The sequence below is a fragment of the Entelurus aequoreus genome, linkage group LG20, assembly GCF_033978785.1.
Source record: "Entelurus aequoreus isolate RoL-2023_Sb linkage group LG20, RoL_Eaeq_v1.1, whole genome shotgun sequence".
In the NCBI taxonomy this organism is placed as follows: Eukaryota; Metazoa; Chordata; class Actinopteri; order Syngnathiformes; family Syngnathidae; genus Entelurus; species Entelurus aequoreus.
Window position 1 is genome coordinate 23,029,935 of NC_084750.1, and position 22,203 is coordinate 23,052,137.

At 35.8% G+C, this 22,203-nt stretch overlaps 2 protein-coding genes across 2 annotated transcripts in view; one reads left to right on the top strand and one right to left on the bottom strand.

Annotated features, from left to right (window-relative positions):
- The window catches only part of crabp2a (cellular retinoic acid binding protein 2, a), a 29,579-nt gene extending 13,114 nt beyond the window's left edge, over window positions 1–16,465 (bottom strand). The window contains exons 1-2 of the mRNA XM_062029665.1: window positions 16,246–16,465; window positions 2,829–2,836 (exon numbers count right to left, since the gene is read on the bottom strand). Coding sequence (XP_061885649.1) covers window positions 2,829–2,836; window positions 16,246–16,319 — 82 coding nt within the window. The 5' untranslated portion in view covers window positions 16,320–16,465. The remainder of the gene's footprint in view (window positions 1–2,828; window positions 2,837–16,245) is intronic.
- Window positions 1–22,203, top strand: part of ciarta (circadian associated repressor of transcription a) — a 248,376-nt gene that overhangs the window by 83,938 nt on the left and 142,235 nt on the right. The window lies entirely within an intron of this gene.

Here is a 22,203-nt window from a genome sequence, read left to right on the forward strand (position 1 = left end):
TTACCGCGCTTACTGACAAATTGCATTTCAGCCCGTGGAAGAAAGATTTACAATGAAAGCCTTATTGTGTTTGTAGTCAAGGCAAACCCTTACTCCAGTCATAACAAAACCATCTTCGGCAGGTGTGCCAATGTTGAACATGTTGACGTCTTTTTTTTGGTCCTTCCCTTTACTCAAGTTGATTTCGAAAGTCAAGTTCAAACCGAGGCCAAAAGTCACAGAGTGCGCACTTGCACAACCAGCTAGGGTTACTGTGTATGAATATTCCCATTCAGACTCTTGTAAACATGACGACCGCTTCCAATCAATTAAATTGTGTTGACTAAACAAAGGCAGGCATGTGTTTGTAACCTTGCTAACATTCAGTCCTTTTAAGGGGAACTGCACTTTTTTTTGGGAATTTTGCCAAAATCATTATGTAAGACAAGAACACACACACACACAATATATATATATATATATATACACACTACATTGCCAAAAGTATTCGGCCACCTGACTTGACTCACATATGAACTTGAAGTGCCATCCCATTCCTAACCCATAGGGTTCAATATGATGTTGGTCCACCTTTTGCTGCTATTACAGCTTCAACTCTTCTGGAAAGGCTGTCCACAAGGTTGTGGAGTGTGTTTATAGGAATTTGCGCATTGGTGAGGTCACACACTGATGTTGGTCGAGAAGGTCTGGCTCTCAGTCTCTGTTCTTATTCATCCCAAAGGTGTTCTATCGGGTTCATGTCAGGACTCTGTGCAGGCCAGTCTAGTTCATCCACACCAGACTCTGTCATCCATGTCTTTATGGGCCTTGCTTTGTGCACTGGTGCACAGTCATGTTCCCACAAGGTTGGGAGCATGGAATTGTCCAAAATGTTTTGGTATACTGGAGCATTCACCTGTGGCCGGCCAAGTGATTAGGACACCTGATTCAGATCATTTGGATGGGTGGCCAAATACTTTTGGCAATATAGTGTATATCTGTGTTGGCCCTATGATGAGATGGCGACTTGTCCAGGGTGTACCCCGCCTGTTTCGCAGGTTTCCCGGATTTTATAAATTTATAAATTTTATAAATTTATAAAATGTATAAAATCCCCTGACGAGCAGGGAAACCTGCAAAACAGGCTTGTAGGGATGATGTAGCCTCTTGTGTTTTTTCCTGACCTAACGTATATTTCACTCTACCCCGGTATTGAGCACTGTATAACGGATAAACCACAGAAACCTCGACTATATATATATAAATATACATATATGTATATATATACACTACCGTTCAAAAGTTTGGGGTCACCCAAACAATTTTGTGGAATAGCCTTCATTTCTAAGAACAAGAATAGACTGTCGAGTTTCAGATGAAAGTTCTCTTTTTCTGGCCATTTTGAGCGTTTAATTGACCCCACAAATGTGATGCTCCAGAAACTCAATCTGCTCAAAGGAAGGTCAGTTTTGTAGCTTCTGTAATGAGCTAAACTGTTTTCAGATGTGTGAACATGATTGCACAAGGGTTTTCTAATCATCAATTAGCCTTCTGAGCCAATGAGCAAACACATTGTACCATTAGAACACTGGAGTGATAGTTGCTGGAAATGGGCCTCTAAACACCTATGTAGATATTGCACCAAAAACCAGACATTTGCAGCTAGAATAGTCATTTACCACATTAGCAATGTATAGAGTGTATTTCTTTAAAGTTAAGACTAGTTTAAAGTTATCTTCGTTGAAAAGTACAGTGCTTTTCCTTCAAAAATAAGGACATTTCAATGTGACCCCAAACTTTTGAACGGTAGTGTATATATATATATATATATATATATATATATATATATATATATATATATATATATATATATATATATATATATATATATATATATATATATATATATATATATATTTTTTTTTTTTGTTGTTTTGCATTTTTAATCATGAATAAACACTAGGTCAGCTAAAACTGGAACTGATGGAAGTTGTTTTATTCCGCCTATAAAGCGCTCTAAAACGTTTTATATACATGCTGTAAGTATATATGTAATGTAGTAACAGTCATAATAACATGTCATATTTATGTATTTTGCTCATTATGGCGGCATATAAATTTCACAGACGCATCACAACGTTTACTTTTCTCTTCGACAACACATGAGAGACAACAATGAGTACTTTGGGACAAATAATTGTCCATAACCTTATATTTTTTCCCCAGACAACGTTCCTCAATGTAAACAAACGCCATGGGTGGATCTACACCTGGCATCCACTGTAATGATATCAGGTACAGGAGCCTATCTAGTCGATACTACTATAATAATAATAATAATAATACATTTTATTTGGTATAGCGCTTTTCAGAGAACTCAAAGACGCTTTACAGGATAAAAAAATTAAATATAAAACAGTTCAAAGTAATAATATAAAATACAGGAAATATAAAAGCAGTACATTGTAAAATACATAATAATACTGGACATTTACTAGACAGGACATTACAAGACACAGAACACTAATCACTATGATTACATCAATATTTTTTAGCATCACAAAATCTATTTTCGTTTTTTTAAAATGTATATTATGTTTAGAAACTCAGGAAATATGTCCCTGGACACATGAGGACTTTGAATATGACCAATGTATGATCCTGTAACTACTTGGTATCAGATTGATACCTAAATTTGTGCTGTCATCCAAAACTAATGTAAAGTATCAAACAACAGACGAATAAGTGATTATTACATTTTAACAGAAGTGTAGATAGAACATGTTAAAAGGGAAAGTAAGCAGATATTAACAGTAAATGAACAAGTATATTAATAATGCATTCTCTACCACTTGTCCTTAGTAATGTTGACAAAATAATAGAATGATAAATGACACAATATGTTACTGCATATGTCAGCAGCTAAATTAGGAGCCTTAGTTTGCTTACTTACTACTAAAAGACAAGTTGTCTAGTATGTTTACTATTTTATTTAAGGACAAACTTGCAATAAGAAACATATGTTTAATGTACCCTAATATTTTTTGTTAAAATAAAGCCAATAATGCATTTTTTTTGTGGTCCCCTTTATTTAGAAAAGTACCGAAAAATATCGAAATACATTTTGGTACCGGACAACACTACTTAGAATGCATTAAAAAAAAGAAAAACATATGTTCTCGTCTTACATAAGGATTGTGAATGGTCGACAAAATTCCAAAAGAAGCGCAGTTCCCCTTTAATGAAGGGAAACAATGAGATCATATGATCAAGTGCAGCCAGCACATCTGCACTCGGTCTAGACTTAATCATTTTTAGTTCGCACACACACACACACACACACACACACACACACACACACACACACACACACACACACACACACACACACACACACACACACACACACACACACACACACACACACACACACACACACACACACACACACACACATTTTTGTATTTGTTACCTTCTTGAGACCTCCGAAAAATGCCGACCTCTCTCGGACCACCCTTTCTAGATATAAAAAGATGTGTATTTACAACATTAATAATATATACACACTATGCAAATATAAAAAAGCTTGTTGTGAAAAATGAGTTGGAATTTCACATGAAGAAAGTCACACTTTCACAAGAAAAACTTTTGGCAGTAATATAATAAAAGACGTAATTTTACTCAACGCAAGTCAAAATTTTACAAGAAAAACTGAACATTACTGCAATATTATGATAAAAGTTGGAATTTTACTCAATAACAGTCGCAATTTTACGAGAAAAGCTTAAAATGTTGGCAATTTTATGAAAAGAGTCCTAATTTTACTCGACAAAAGTCACACTTTTATAAGAAAACTTTAAAATGTTGGCAATATTCTAATAATAATCAGAATTTTACTTGGCAAAATTATGACCAAAGTCATAAATTATGACCAAAGTCATAATTTTACTCATAAAATGTCACTGTTTTACAAGAACAACAAAACAATTGGCAATTTTGTGATAAAAGTCGGAATTCTATATGACAAATGTCACCATTTTAAATTAAAAAGTAATAATTTAACATAAAAAAAGTAATAATTTTACTTATAAAATTGTTCCCAATTTTATAAGAAAAAAGTCGACACATTGTTAGGAAAATGACTGCTTTTAGTTAAGTTTTTATTTCTTTGTTTGTAATTGGTTTTTAATCTTCATTATTTTACTTCAAGTTATTACAGTATGTCTCTATATACATATTTATTTCATTTTTCTTAATTTTGGCCAAAGGGGCGCATTTGAATTTCCTACACACACTTGTTATTACTTATGTTGGCCAGAGGGGGAGCACTTCAAATTTTTACACACACTTGTTATTTCATTAGTTGACCAGAGGGGGAGCAGTTTTAAAACCGACACACAGTCAATTAGAAAAATCCCTCCTTTTTGGGACCCCCCTAATTTTGATAGATTTCACCACCAGGGGGTGCAAATGAGATCTCTATTTTTTGTTTTTTGTAATGTGCTTAAGGCCGATGACAAACGAGTCACGGACCACAGATGGCCCCTGTGCCGCACTTTGGGCAACCCAGCTGTAGAAGCTAACTGTTAATGGCCACTATAGTCTTAGCACCGTAGTGTATTTGTTCATCCTATGGTCACATATGGGACGCGGGTTGTCTTGCGTCAGCGCCGGAAGTCGTAAAATCAGCCTGTCACCTGGCGGGTTTTTTCGGGGATGAATAGGGAAGTCCTTCTTTAGCTGTCGTCTTCTTTTATCATATATTGCTGCCTTTGCACCTGTCAATGTTTACTTTTGTATGCACATTAAATCAACAAAAAATCCTGACTTTGGAGCAATGTTCACGGACTCTAGTGTTTTGGCTCTCTATTAGATGCAATGGTTTTCTGTATTGGGACCATGATTTCGGTACTTTTTCTTGTGTGATGTCTCAAGAAGGGTAGAAATACAAGAACACACACACACACACACACACACACACACACACACACACACACACACACACACACACACACACAGTCAGTGCAGTTACACCCAGTCTTATTCCTATCACAGGTATTTCCCCCCCGTCTATCAGTAAGTACATGACAACAGTTCAACAAGGAGCTAACCAGATAATTGGTGCTGTGTGGAAACGTAGAGGGCGCTATTATCCAACGTGTAGATGTGAGCATGTGTGCAGTTGACACTCTCATTTCAAGTGTGAGGGGAAGTGTGTGTTCCCACCTCGCACACATTCCCACCTGTCAACAAGAGTAAATATACACACGCTCAGAAGCCATCGCAGTGCAGCAGGATGTACTTATTGTACATTGTGTGTACACTGTTGTGTGTTGTCATTGTGGACCTTGGAAAGTTGTCTCCTCATTTCCAGGGGTGCCACAAAAAAATCGATATTGTATCCGAATTACGATTCTAATTCATCCCGATTGTAAATTGATACATAATTTACAAATATCGCTTAAATTATTATTTTTTAAGTAAGAATCAATTTTTGAAACGCCCATCTGTATGCAACCAGAAGAAGCTTTTCTAACCGGTAACTTGTTTTGAAAGAGTTTCACTATAATTACCGTAAATTCCAAACTAGAGATGTCCGATAATATCGGACTGCCGATATTAAATGCTTTAAAATTTAATATCGGAAATTATCTGTATCAGTTTCAAAAGTACAATTTATGTCTTCTTAAAACGCCGCTGTGTACACGGACGTAGGGAGAAGTACAGAGCGCCAATAAACTTTAAAGGCACTGCCTTTGCGTGCCGGGCCAGTCACATAATATCTACGGCTTTTCACACACAGAAGTGAATGCAAGGCATACTTGGTCAACAGCCATACGGGTCACACTGAGTGTGGCAGTATAAACAACTTTAACACTGTTACAAATATGCGCCACACTGTGAACCCACACCAAACAAGAATGACAAACACATTTCGGGAGAACATCCGCACCGTAACACAACATAAACACAACAGAACAAATACCCAGAACCCCTTGCAGCACTAACTCTTCCGGGACGCTACAATATACACCCCCGCTATTACCCCCCCATCTCAACCCCGCCCACCTCAACCTCCTCATGCTCTCTCAGGGAGAGCATGTCCCAAATTCCAAGCTGCTGTTTTGAGGCATGTTAAAAAAAATAATGCACTTTGTGACTTCAATAATAAATATGGCAGTGCCATGTTGGCATTTTTTTTCCATAACTTGAGTTGATTTATTTTGGAAAACCTTGTTACATTGTTTAATGCATCAAAGCGAGGCATCACAACAAAATTAAGCATAATAATGTGTTAATTCCACGACTGTATATATCGGTATCGGTTCATATCAGAATCGGTAATTAAGAGTTGGACAATATCGGAATATCGGATATCGGAAAAAATGCCATTATCGGACATCTCTATTCCAAACTATAAGCTGCTACTTTTTTCCTACGCTTTGAACCCTGCGGCTAATTAATGGACGTTCCTTTGCTGACGGCAATAGCAAAAAGTATTTTATAAAAAATAAATAAAAAAAAACTAGCAAAAACACTGTGTTGTGGCGCCATCTTTTCGATTAATTTGCTCACAGCAGGTGTCTTCTAGCCATCCATACCGTTTCTACTCGTAGGGATTTTTCATTCATCACTCCAAGCAATGTTTGTAAGTTTTACATACTAAACCGTCCCATGTGTGATGTTAAAGTTAAAGTACCAATGATTGTCACACACACACACTAGGTGTGGCGAAATTATTCTCTGCATTTGACCCATCACCCTTGATCACCCCCCTGGGAGGTGAGGGGAGCAGTGAGCAGCAGCGATGGCCACGCCCGGCAATTATTTTTGGTGATTTAACCCCCAATTCCAAGCCTTGATGCTGAGTGCCAAGCAGGGAAGTAATGGGTCCCATGTTTATAGTCTTTGGTATGACTCGGCCGGGGTTTGAACTCACAACCTACCGATCTCAGGGCGTCTGAGTGTTTTCAAGCATATTTGCACTTGCTATTGTAATGTAATGACACTAGCATCGTTAGCATTAGCTAATATGCTAACACGTTCACGAGTGTCCCTGTTAGTATTATTGACTTAAGATGACATTCTTTTTCAATTGTTTCAGTTTCACAAATCCCTCAGTAAATTCACAAAGACGGGCCCGTGGACTTATTGCGTGTGTTTAGCTGATTGGAGAGCTAGCTTCCGCAGCTAGTGGGTCCGTGACCATGACTTCTATTTTGTTTGATTAGCCGTTTTACTGCCGTGTTACATTTGGAAACAATTAAGGTCTGCGAATTTACAGAATCTTGTGTGTGTAAATAACTCATGTCGCAACAGTGCTTCAATATGGGTACCGTTCACACTTGGACCAATTCAGTACCAATTCCCGGTGCCTGGAGATCGATACCGGTACTCAACGGTACCAATTTTTTGTTTTTGACAGTAAAATCTCATTTTTTTATTGCAACATTCAAAAATGTGTTGATTATGATTCCTGCTGTCCTGTTGTTGCATCTTGTTTTATTATGACATTTTTTAAGTGTCATTCGCATGCATGATATTAAGTTGCAATTACGGGTGCAAGTCCTAAAAAGTGTTAATAGTATTGTACTTACTACACCGGCTGTTTGATTGTAACATGCATCGTAGTTGGAGTTTTCATTACAAATTTTGGGGTGTTGAAATCGCCACATAAAAGCGCTAATACCAATCAGGAGCATGTCAATAGCAAAGCTAATGTATATTAGCATCAGGCTAGCGCATTTTTGGAAAAGTGGAGCCTTACTTTACTTATGTTAGTGTTTTGTGAGTAAATTTTTTTTGTTGGCATTAAAAATTGCAACATTACCTAAAGGTCGTTTGGCTGAGTATGCTCTCAGTGCTGCTGGAGTGATCGCCAAGTGCCGAAGTCGGCTACCGGGATTTTACGTGAATCGGTGCCCGGTAGGGGTGTAAAAAAAATATATTTAAAATAATTCGAACTAATCGTGATTCTTATTTGTAACGATTCTTAATTGATTGAAAAAATATATATATATATTTATTATTTTCTAAATCTGTCCTGTCCAGCCACTAGATCAGGGGTGCCAAACGTACGGGCCGCGGGTCGGATCCGGGCCGCGAACAGGTTTTATCCGGCGGGATGAGTTTGCAAAGTATGAAAATGAGCCGAAATTTTTGAATGAAAGAAACTGCTGTTCTAAATGTGTCCACTAGATGTCGCAATAGCAATTCTTTGTATCTTTGTAGATGATGCTACATATGTAAAAACAAACAACAAAAAAAGTTAGTGCACCAGTTGAGAAAAATGATCAAACTACATAAATAACATCCTGTAATTTGATTTTGATATTATTTTTTCATCTTGATGAATGAAAATGAACACCAATTAGTTGACTGATGATCATTATCACATCATTTATTCAGAAAGTATAAATAACGACAAATAAAGGTAGAATACTATTAACCGCAACATGTTAGTGTAAAAAAACCCCAACAACATTATGATTTGTACATTTTCAGAATGTGCTTCTTCTATTTTTAAACAAAGAAAACAAGCTGAATTTGTCTTTATTTTTAACTTATCGTGCCGTGATTTTAGCAGTCCCGCCCACTTGGGAATAGATTTTTCTCCATGTTGCCCCTCATCTAAAATGAGTGAGATGATCTTATCTGCTGTACAGATTTATTTTGGAAAAGAAAAGTGTTGGATACTTCTCTCATTGCCTTATTTGTATTTGACTTTATTAAAAGTTTGGGCATAATTTTATTAAACAAAACCACTTTTTTAAAGTAATATAGAAATGTATCACAGCTGCTTATCAATTTTATGGAGGAATGTAGTTCGTGATAGAACTGGCACTCAATGTTATTTAAAAAGTATGGATTTTGAATCGAGAATCGCTTCTGAATTGAATCGAATCGAAAAGTACCCATTTGCTAACACGAAAAGAAAAACAAAATGATCAAAATCAGAGCCCCCACGTCTGTAAATGACTGACAGATTTATTTTAAGATGTGCGGCGAAGCCTTTTCTCTCAAAAGTGGAGGGCTTGTAGAGACAGGACGAGCTTATCAAGCCAGATCATGTCCATGAGGATCAGGAGGATTTTCTTTATGGCGCCGAAAAAAAGAAAGAAAAAAACCCTAGAAAGCTTCTCTTGAAAGTGGCGCAAACACGTGAAGAGTTTGGTTCGGCGCGATTGAGCGCCATGTTTCCTTTTGCAGAAAATCTGTGTTTATTTCAAGCGGCAAGCTGAGCCGTGCAGACATTAACTGACCCCATGCGGAGTGGCTTACTTAAAGCCAAGTGGGGGTGTGGGCGGGGGGGCTTCTCAAGTAACCGCTCAAGATTTTGCATCGAGTATACGGGTTGACTTTTTGAGACTCAGACCCCCGCCCTCCCAGAAAAGCTTGAACGCACACAGATCCGGGGGTCAAAGATCATAACAGAGGGCAGAGGAAGCTTAAAGGAGGAGGGAGTGAGGGATGGAGGGATGGAGGGAAGACGGCTGGTGAGAGCGCTGACAGGTCCCGTCCAGCTGTGACGTCTTAACATATCACATCACGGGTGCAAATAAAGACCACAGTACAGTCGTCTGGGAATTGGTTCCGTACCAAGTCGGAATTATTAACTATGTATAAAATATTTTCATAGCTAGAGCATAAAAAAAAAACATGTTTACGACCTTTTTAAACAGGTTGACATCCATGATATTAATGCTGCCTGAGGCTGAGCCAATCAGTGGCCACTAAAGATGGGTACACTGCGGCACTTGCCGATCACTCCAGCAGCACTGAGAGCGGACTCAGCCAAACGACCCCTCGGTAATGTCGCAGTTTTCGATGCCGACAAAGCAAGTGTGCTCGGTAGGGAACTCTCAAGCGTAAAGCAAGGCTCCGCTCTTGTGTTACCTTTTCCACCGACAGGCTACTGTTAGCATTAGCGATTTTACATGGCAGTTTTAACTATAACTAAGAGGAATGTTTTAATCAAACAGGTGGTGTGTAATAAGTACAAAATCTGGCACGCGGGAAGTCCCAAGTAAAAAAAAAAAAGAAGTATGTATATTTATATATATTTATTTTCTTAATTGTTATCTTTTTAAATCTGTCCTTTCTAATCCATTTTCTACCGCTTGTTACTCTCGGTGTCTCCTAGCCCCTCAGGCAAATCATACTGTCTAAAAATGCATTTTCCCATCGATAACGTGACATCATCATATATATATATATATATATATATATATATATATATATATATATATATATATATATATATATATATATATATATATATATATATATATATATATATATATACAGCCCGGCCCCCGGCCAAATTTTTGGGGACCCCTAATACAAACAGTAATACAGTAATCGACTCAAAAAAAACATGCTACAACGTAAGTGAAGTAAGGCTCCACTTTCTCAAAAAGGCGCTAGCTACCGTATTTTCCGCACCATAAGCCGCACCTAAAAACCACAATTTTTGTCAAAAGCAGACAGTGCGGCTAATAACCCGGTGCGCCTTATATATGGATTAATATTCATATTTATTTTCATAAGGTTTAGGTCTCGCAACTACGGTAAACAGCCGCCATCTTTTTTCCCCGTAAAAGAGGAAGCGCTTCTTCTTCTACGGTAAGCAACCGCCCCCATAGAAGAGGAAGCGCTTCTTCTTCTACTGTAAGCAACCGCCAAGGTGAGCACCCGCCCCCGGAGAAGAAGAAGCTCGCGGATATTTAATTTCATTTGTGTGTTTCTGTAAAGACAAAAAAATGTCTCCTCCTAAGAGACACGCGTACAAGGTTCCACTGACTTTTGATATTCATGTGAACCGCACTGTGGATACAACGGGAACACGTACGGTGAATATTCGCACCACAGGGAATGAGAAGTCGTCCTACTGTGGTTCTAGCTTGCCATGCTAACGGCCAGAAACTTCCGCCCACGGTGATATTCAAAAGGAAGACCTTGCCAAAAGAGAACTTTCCAGCCGGCGTCATCATAAAAGCTAACTCGAAGGGATGGATGGATGAAGAAAAGATGAGCGAGTGGTTGATAGAAGTTTACGCGAAGACACTGGGTGACTTTTTTCACGCAGCGCCGTTCCTGTTGATCTACGACTGCATGCGCGTCCACATCACGGATGGTGTCAAAAAACAAGTGAAGCACACCGAAGAAGAATAATTCGAGGGATTTGTAGATGAGTAATAACTTAAGAAAGTAAGCTTTAAATGTTTATTTTGTGTGTTGCGTGACACTAACGTATGAGCAACGTTGAGTTATTGATGTTGCTATTGCTCTGCACTATTTTGATTGTTACTATTTTTGTGATTGCACATTTGCACATTACATTTTGGGAGTGAACAGAGTTGTTAGAACGCTGGTTTGTAATATATTATTAAAGTTTGACTGACCTATCTGACTGTTTTGTTGACATTCCCTTTAGCGTAGCGTAGGTGCGGCTAATAGCACGGGGCGGCTAATAGGTAAACAAAGTTTTGAAATATGCCGTTCATTAAACGTGCGGCTAATAACACGGGGCGCCTTATGGTGCGGAAAATACGGTATATGCTAATATGCATTGGTTTTGCTATTGACATGCTAATGATTAGCATTAGCAATTTTACATGGCAATTTCGACACCTTCAAATTTGTTAATGAAAATTACAACTAAGATGCACAATACAATCAAACAGCTGGTGAGTAATATGTACAATACTTACTAATATATATATATATATATATATATATATATATATATATTTTTTTTAATTTTTAAATTATTTTTAAAAAAAAATTTATTGTTATCTTTTTAAATCTGTCCTTTCTAATCCATTTTCTACCGCTTGTTACTCTCGGTATCTCCTAGCCGCACAGGCAAATCATATTGTCTAAAAATGCATTTTCCCATCGATAACGTGACATCATCATATATATATATATATATATATATATATATATATATATATATATATATATATATATATATATATATATATATATATATATATATATATATATATATATATATATATATATATATACACAGCCCGGCCCCCGGCCAAAAGTAAGGCTCCAATTTTCCAAAAAGGCGCTAGCTTGATGCTAATATACATTGGCTTTGATATTGATTAGCATTAGCGATTTTACATGGCAATTTCGACGCCTTCAAATTTGTTAATGAAAACGACAACTAAGATGCATGTTACAATCAAACAGCTGGTGAGTAATACGTACAATACTTGCAGTATTAACACTTTGTAGGGCGCAAAAAAAACAAAAAACAAAAAAACACCATAAACTTTACACTACTGCCATCTAACGTCTTGAACTTGCAACTGTAATTGAGACCCAGAAAAGTGATAATGAAACTAATAATGCAATAAAAATAAGATTTTATTATCAAAAATAATTATTTTTAATAACACACACAAAAGTAGTGAAAATTGGTACCATTGAATACTGGAATCTTGTACCTGGGAATCTGTACCGTATTGGTTCAAATGTGAACGCTATCCTCGGGGCCACGATGTTCGAACAGGGCCAATATTACTGTAGTGTTGATGTTTGTATTTTATTTAGACATTTTTATAAGAGGTATAAATCATTGGGCACCTAACGATTTCGATTCGATGTAGAAACGATTCTCGATTCAAACCGATTCTCGCAACGTATTATTTGGTATAAAAATCATAACGAAACGTTTTCAAACAGGTTGCAGGTTAGAAAAGCTCATTCTTTTAAAAATAGATTATTTTAAGAAAAAAAGAAGAAAGAATTGATAGATTTTTTTACAACGATTGTTGAAAAACATGAATCGATTTAGAATCGGGATTAATATGAAACACACTTTTTTGTGCAGCCCTAATTTTTATGTTTTGAACATGCTTAATTTAAGGCAAAAAAAAGAGGTAAAATTGGAAAATATCCCCCCAAAAAACACGCCATATTTGGAGCGCAAATTGTTTAAATCAGAGCAAAATATCATAAGGAGGAAAGAGTAGATAGTAATGTGCTTATTATCACATAATTAGTGATTCTCAGGACGACCCACTCTGGGTGGGTGGCAAACAGCCATCATCAAAAATCACATGAAAATGCGTCAATGTCTTATTTTATTTTTAAATAAATTTGGTCAGTCATCCTCATCCTTATTGTTGTTGCACAATGAAATATATTGAAATATTAATCCATGCATTATTATTAGTTGGGTTCCTTCCTTATTTCATTAATTTCCTGACAATGCATATAGTTGTTGTTCAAAAATATCACAAAATATGATTTATTTTTATTTTTATGAGACTATAATACATACTGTTGCTGAAATAAAAAATTTTTTTTCCAGATTGTGTTGCTGGATGGGACACTCTTTGGACACACCTGACATATATGCGTTATTGATGGATATATAATGGATGTGTAGTGAAGCCTGCAGCCTCCTCTCCTCTCTTCTGCGTGATTATCTATGCCGGGGGTCGGCAACGCGCGGCTCTTTAGCGCCGCCCTAGTGGCTCCCTGGAGCTTTTTCAAAAATGTATGAAAATGGAAAAAGATGAGGACATTTTTTGTTTTTGTTTTAATATGGTTTCTGTAGGAGGTCAAACATGACACAAACCTTACTAATTGTTAGAAATCCCACTGTTTACATTACACATGCTTCACTGATGAGAGGATGGCCGTTTTGTCCTGATTTTGGCGGTCCTTGAACGCGCCGTATTTTGTTTACATGTACAACTTTCCCTGATGCTGCCACAGAAAGACGTGTTTTATGCCACTCCTTCTTTGTCTCATTTTGTCCACCAAACGTTTTATGCTGTGCGTGAATGCACAAAGGTGAGCTGTTGTTGACTTGTTGGAGCGCTCATCAGACATATTTGGTCACTGCATGACTGCAAGCTAATCAATGCTAACATGCTATTTATGCTAGCTGTATGTACACAATGCATCATTATGCCTCGTTTTTTAGGTATATTTGAGGTCATCTTATTTGTAGTTTCCGTTTCCTTCAACTCGAACACACATCTTTACTTTTGGCCATTCTAAGCCGGTAATTTCCAGGAGTTATCTCACCCTCTGAAAAGCCTCCGTTTTAGTAATGTTTTCCAATGTTGTAAAAAAGTGTAGAATAAATATTAAATTTAAACATTTCTGTCAATGAAGATTTGCGTCAGCCTGCGACACGTAGTCATTTTGATAGTAGGTTATTATAGCTAATATAGACACTTACATCATGTGTTGCCATCATTATAACACGTATTTAAGACTTTTAAAGTCATTTTGATAGTAGGCTAATATAGACACTTACATCATGTGTTGCCTTCATTATAACACTTATATAAGACCTTTGAAGTCATTTTGATAGTAGGCTAATATAGACATGTACATCATGTGTTGCCTTCATTATAACACATAAGAATTTTAAAGTAATTTTGATAGTAGACTAATATAGCTAATATAGATACTTACATCATGTGTTGCCTTTATAACATTTATATAAGACTTTTAAAGTCATTTTGATAGTAGGCTAATATAGAACACTTACATCATGTGTTGCCTTCATTTTAACACTTACAAAAGACTTTTAAAGTAATTTTGATAGTAGGCTAATATAGACAATGTACATCATGTGTTGCCTTCATTATAACACATAAGAATTTTAAAGTAATTTTGATAGTAGACTAATATAGCTAAATAGATACTTACATCATGTGTTGCCTTTATAACATTTATATAAGACTTTTAAAGTCATTTTGATAGTAGGCTAATATAGACACTTACATCATGTGTTGCCTTCATTTTAACACTTACAAAAGACTTTTAAAGTAATTTTGATAGTAGGCCAATATAGCTAATATAGACACTTACATCATATGTTGCCTTCATTATAACACGTATTTAAGACTTTTAAAGTAATTTTGATAATAGGCTAATATAGACACTTACCTCATGTGTTGCCTTCATTATAACACTTATATAAGACTTTTAAACTCATTTTGATAGTAGGCTAATATAGACACTTACATCATGTGTTGCCTTCATTATAACACTTACATAAGACTTTTAAAGTCATTTTGATAATAGGCTAATATAGACACTTACATCATGTGTTGCCTTCATTATAACACTTACATAAGACTTTTAAAGTCATTTTGATAATAGGCTAATATAGACACTTACATCATGTGTTGCCTTCATTATAACACTTACATAAGACTTTTAAAGTCATTTTGATAATAGGCTAATATAGACACTTACATCATGTGTTGCCTTCATTATAACACTTACATAAGACTTTTAAAGTCATTTTGATAATAGGCTAATATAGACACTTAAATCATCCGTTGCCTTCATTATAACACTTATATAAGACTTTTAAAGTCATTTTTATAGTAGGCTAATATAGACACTTACATCATGTGTTGCCTTCATTAGAACACTTACATAAGACTTTTAAAGTCATTTTGACAGTAGGCTAATATAGACAGCATCATGTGTTGCCTTCGACTTGTCCAGGGTGTACCCCGCCTTCCGCCCGAATGCAGCTGAGATAGGCTCCAGCACCCCCCGCGACCCCAAAAGGGACAAGCGATAGAAAATGGATGGATGGATGCGTTGCCTTCATTATAACATTGACTTTCAAAGTCATTTTGATAGTAGGCTAATATAGCTTATATAGACACTTACATCATGTGTTGCCTTCACTAACACTTATATAAGACTTTTAAAGTCATTTTGATAGTAGGCTAATATAGCTAATATAGACACTTACATCATATGTTGCCTTCATCATAACACTTATATAAGACTTTACATTTTTTGCGACTCCAGACAGATTTTTTAAAATGTATTTATTTATTTTTGGTCCAATATGGCTCTTTCAACATTTTGGGTTGCCGACCCCTGCTCTTTGCTCTCGCAACCAGACATGGATGACGTATTTATTGCACGCACAGACGCTCCTGCACGCGCACTTTACACAATCTCGCAAGCGGCAGGTGTTTGGACAGTTTGGATGAGGCCGATACTTTCCCCTGACGCATGCGTCAAGTATCTTTACGCACGCAGTCGGCAGACAGATGTGCTGCCGTTTGTCCCTATTGTCTTTTGGCGGACCAATGGGGAGGGAAGGGGGTGACGCTATTAATGCACTCTGAGTTTTGGGCGTCTGCAGAATCATGACAAAGACCCCCTGCGCCGTGCGTAAAAGGCGCACAGGAAGATGTGACCTAAAAAAAAAAAAAAAAATACAATTAATAAAAAAAACTTACCCAAGACTTTAAAAGCTCCTCGAAGTTCTCAGAGCTTTTCATCTCCCAAGTGCCAGAAAAGTCCGGGATTTTGCGCTCCATGTTTGGATTGTGAAGTTTAAGGGGTTCGGATGGGACTCTTCTTCTTCTTCTTCTGGACCACTGCTGCTCCAAAACCGTTTGACTCCTCCTCTTGTAATTGTGCCTCCTTCCTGCCGTCAGGCTTAAGTGATGTTCGCCGGCGAGACGCAAATGAAGGGGAATTGGGAAAAGTGCTGGAGGCTCGTTGAAAAGGATGGTCACGCCTCTTTTTAATTTGGCCACGCCCCCCCGCGGCAAGATTACGCGCGCGGATCCGCGGTGCGTTCATGTAACCACGCCCCCTGCAGGCAACATGTGGAGAGTGGAAACAAAGGGTGGGCGATACTGCAGATTTTTGTATCAATCCGATATCAAGGAATTACAGGGTCGACTCCAATAGTGATATACTGATACTGTGTGTGTGTGTGTGTGTGTGTGTGTGTGTGTGTGTGTGTGTGTGTGTGTGTGTGTGTGTGTGTGTGTGTGTGTGTGTGTGTGTATATGTCTATTTATATAATATATGTATATATATATTTTATTTTAATTTATATTTACATAAATATATAGTTTGTATTTATATATGTGTGTGTATGTATATGTATGTGTGTGTATATATATTGAAATTTATATTTATACATTTAAATTATAATTTATTATACCTATTGAAATTATTAAATTTTATTTTTCGTTATCAAAGGGTTCGATATGTTGTGTGTGTGTGTTTGTGTGTGTGTATACATATATATATTATATATTTCTATAATATATGTATATATATTTATGTATTTATTTATATATATGTTATTTAAATGTATATTTATATTTTGTATTTATTTTAATTTATACATACAAATTATTTATTACACCTATTGAATGTATTTTATTTTATTTTTCGGTATCAAAATGTTCGATACGGTGTGTGTGTGCGTGTGTTTGTGTGTGTGTGTGTATACATATATATATTATATATTTCTATAATATATGTATATATATTTATGTATGTATTTACATATATTTTATTTAAATGTATATAGATATTTTTTATTTATTTTAATTTATACATACAAATTGTAATTTATTATACCTATTGAATGTATTTAATTTTATTTTTCGGTATCAAAGGGTTCGATACGTTGTGTGTGTGTGTGTGTGTGTGTGTGTGTGTGTGTGTGTGTGTGTGTGTGTGTGTGTGTGTGTGTGTGTTTCTATAATATATGTATATATATTTATGTATTTATTTATGTATATTTTATTTAAATTTATATTTATATATATTTTTTATTTTAATTTATACATACTTTATATATACATATATAATTTAAATTTACATTTATACATTTAAATTATAATTTATTATACCTATTGATTGCATTTTATTTTATTTTTCGGTATCAAAGGTTTCAAGTTGGTCAAAAAATGCTTATAGTTTAAAGAAAGATTTTATATTTTATTTTAAGCAATTAATATAGGTATTATTCATTGTAAGTTTATCTATATTTCTTTCTTTTTTTCCTTTGTTGTTTTCCATCCATTCTTTATCTTCCACTTGTCACTTTCAGGGTCGCGCGGGTGCTGGAGACTATCCCAGCCGCACTCCGGTGGAAGGCGGGGTAAATCCTGGACAAGTCGTCGTTGTTTTATTTGTTCTTAATACAGATACAATGTTATGCAGAGGTGTATTTATAACAGTTTTACACAGTCACGGCAGAGAGTTGAGGAATTGTTATAAGTACGCCTCTGCATTCGTATTAACATTACAGAAAAAAGAGAGGAATACAGGTCAACTTACAACAAATAATAACTTTATTAATTGCCTGATATCATTTTTTTGTATTATTATTTATTTTTAAACTTTTAAACTATAAGCAATTTTTTACCCATTTGAACCATTTGAAACTGAAAAATAAAGTTGAAAAAAACTCAATTACTTGATTAAATTAAATTGATCAGCAACTTTACTTAACTAATAAAATGAAAGTGCAAATAAAAAGACAGCTTCACCACTTTAGTCATAATTTTTGCGCTGAAGAAACATCTCCCTGACTTTATCTCAGTCATGCAGTATTTTACTGTTAAAATGACAGTTAATTGCTGTGAAATGTCAGGATATCATAATTTCATTCAGTCATTTGTTGTAATGTTACAGTAAATTTTGATTACTGTAATTTACTGAGAAAAAATACTGTTAAATGCTGTGAAATCCTCATATATATTTATTTTTACAGTGATTAAGACTACTAATGTGTTGTCAAGGGGTGGCAACACATGCGATTAATCACAACAACAACAAAATATAATTGTTTAAACGCAGAATAATCACGTTCTGACAGTAAAATTGCATTTGTGTCACAATATTGGGGTCTTCTAAAAAGTTGATTTAAATAATGCAAGCAAGTAATTTCCAGTGACTATGTCATGATCTCACTTTTAGTTTCTATATCATTTCCTGTCCAGCGCTCTTATTTTTGTTTCCCACTTCCTGTTTGCCTCTGCCACTTCTCCTGTCTGAGCTCCCTCACCTGTGCCTGATTGGCAATCAAGACACAGCTGTGCTTTTTATTGGACCATTTTGTTTGGTTTGCTTCCATGCCGCATGGCTTTTCCCATCGCTTCCTGTGCACTTCCCTGCTGCACCAAATTTGGTAGTTTTTTGGCACCGATTCACGCAAAATCCAAATTCAACACCACGCCCAATTGATCTGCACTTGGCGATCACTCCAGCAGCACTGAGAGCGGACTCAACCAAAGTACCTCTAAGTGATGTTGTCATTTTCAACACCGACAAAGAAGTTGACTCCAAAAAAAATCGCTCCAACGTAAGTAAGGGCTCCACTTTTCCAAAAATGCACTACCATGATACTGATTAGCATTAGCGATTTTACATGGCAATTTCAACCTCTCCAAATTTGTCAACAAGTTACAATAATACAATACTTACAGTATTAACACTTTTTAGGGTGCAACAAACTAATGTCTTGGACTTGCAACTTATTGTCATATTTGCAAATCAGATTGAGAAATTTGATCATGAAACTAAAATTAGCTGGACAGCAGTTATCCTAATAAGCTCATTTTTTAAATGTTGCAATAAAACATGAGATTTAATGATCAAAAATCAATATTTGTTAACGCCCAATCAAAAGTGAGGAAAATTGGTGCTGTTATCGGTTCCCAGGTACCGGGATTTGGTGCGGTGTCGGTTCAAACGTGAACGGTTCCCTTGCTACACTTTATTTTTGTTATTTAAAAACATTTTACCTGCACTTTGCCTGCCGTCTCTGCATCATAGGGTCCAGACCAACAACGATCAACACTGAAACCTAACAGACTACAGCAGGGGTGTCAAATGCAGGGGTGTTTTTGCAGAGTGTAAAAATGAGCCGAAATTTTTGAATGAAAGAAACAGCTGTTCTAAATGTGTCCACTAGATGTCCCAATAGCAATTCTTCTTTTACATACCGTATTTTACGGAGTATAAGTCGCTCCGGAGTATAAGTCGCACCGACCGAAAATGCATAATAAAGAAGGGAAAAAACATATATAAGACGCACCGGAGTATAAGTCCCACTTTTTGGGGAAATTGATTTGATAAAACCCAACACCAAGAATAGACATTTGAAAGACAATTTAAAATAAATAAAGAATAGTGAACAACAGGCTGAATAAGTGTACGTTATATGAGGCATAAATAACCAACTGAGAACGTGCCTGGTATGTTAACGTAACATATTATGGTAAGAGTCATTCAAATAACTAAAACATATAGAACATGCTATACGTTTACCAAACAATCTGTCACTCCTAATCGCTAAATCCCATGAAATCTTATACGTCTAGTCTCTTACGTGAATGAGCTAAATAATATTATTTGATATTTTACGGTAATGTGTTAATAATTTCGCACCCCCGGCCAAACTATTAAAAAAACTGCGACTTATAGTCCGAAAAATACAGTATGTAAAAAAAAAAGTACCAATGATTGTCACACACACTAGGTGTGGCGAAATTATTCTCTGCATTTGACCCATCACCCTTGTATCACTCCCTGTGAGGTGAGGGGAGCAGTGAGCAGCAGCGGTGGCCGCGCCCGGGAATAATTTTTGGCGATTCAACCCCCAATTCCAACCCTTGATGCTGAGTGCCAAGCAGGGAGGTAATGGCTCCCATTTTTATAGTCTTTGGTATGACTTGGCCGGGGTTTGAACTCACAACCTACCGATCTCAGGGTGGACACTCTAACCCAGGGGTCCCCAAACTTTTTGACTCGGGGGCCGCATTGGGTTAAAACAATTTGGCCGAGGGCCGGGCTGTATATATATATATATATATATATATATATATATATATATATATATATATATATATATATATATATATATATATATAATTAGGGCTGTGAATCTTTGGGTGTCCCACGATTCGATTCAATATCGATTCTTGGGGTCACGATTCGATTCAAAATCGATTTTTTTTTTTTCAATTCAACACGATTCTCGATTCAAAAACGATTTTTTCCCGGTTCAAAAGGATTCTCTATTCATTCAATACATAGGATTTCAGCAGGATTTACCCCAGTCTGCTGACATGCAAGCAGAGTAGTAGATTTTTGTAAAAAGCTTTCATAATTGTAAAGGACAATGTTTTATCAACTGATTGCAATAATGTAAATTTGTTTTAACTATTAAATGAATCAAAAATATGACTTATTTTATCTTTGTGAAAATATTGGACACAGTGTGTTGTCAAGCTTATGAGATGCGATGCAAGTGTAAGCCACTGTGACACTATTGTTCTTTTTTAAATTTTTTTTATAAATGTCTAATGATAATGTCAATGAGGGGTTTTTAATCATTGCTATGTTGAAATTGTAACTAATATTGATACTGTTGTTGATGATCATTTTTGTTTCACTACTTTTGGTTTGTTCTGTGTCGTGTTTGTGTCTCCTCTCAATTGCTCTGTTTATTGCAGTTCTGAGTGTTGCTGGGTCGGGTTTGGTTTTGGAATTAGATTGCATTGTTATGGTATTGCTGTGTATTGTTTTGTTGGATTGATTAATTTAAAAAAAATAAAACAATTAAAAATAAATACATTTTAAAAATCTATTTTTTAAAGTGAGGATTCTGAATCGCACAACGTGAGAATCGCGATTCGAATTCGAATACATTTTTTACCACACCCCTAATATATATATATATATATATATATATATATATATATATATATATATATATATATATATATATATATATATATATATATATATATATATATATACATATATATATAGCGCACTTTCCGCGCGCGCGATGATGTCACGTTATCGATGAGAAAATGCATTTTTAGACAATATGATTTGCCTGAGCGGCTAGGAGACACCGTGAGTAGCAAGCGGTACAAAGTGGATAAGAAAAGACAGAAAAAAAAAAAAATAATAATTATAATTATTTTTACTTTAATTTTAATTTTATTTATTTTTTATACTTGGGACTTCACGCGGGCCTGATTTTGGACGCTGACGGGCCGGATTCGTAGTTTGGGGACCCCTGCTCTAACCACTAGGCCACTGAGTAGGTGTTAGTACATCGGTCTAGGAAAATGAGAAAACTACATAAATAACATCCTGTAATTTGATTTTTATGTTATTTTTTTGTCTTGATAGATTGAAAATTAACACCAACGAGTTGACTGATGAACATTATCACATCATTTATTCAGAAAGTATAAATAACGACAAATAAAGATAGAATACTATTAACCGCGACATGTAAGTGTAAAAAAACCAACATTATAATTTGTACATTTTCAGAATGTGCTTGTTATATTTTTAAACAAAGAAAACAATCTGAAGTTGTCTTTATTTCTAAGTTATCGTGCCGTGATTTTACCAGTCCGGACTGGTAAA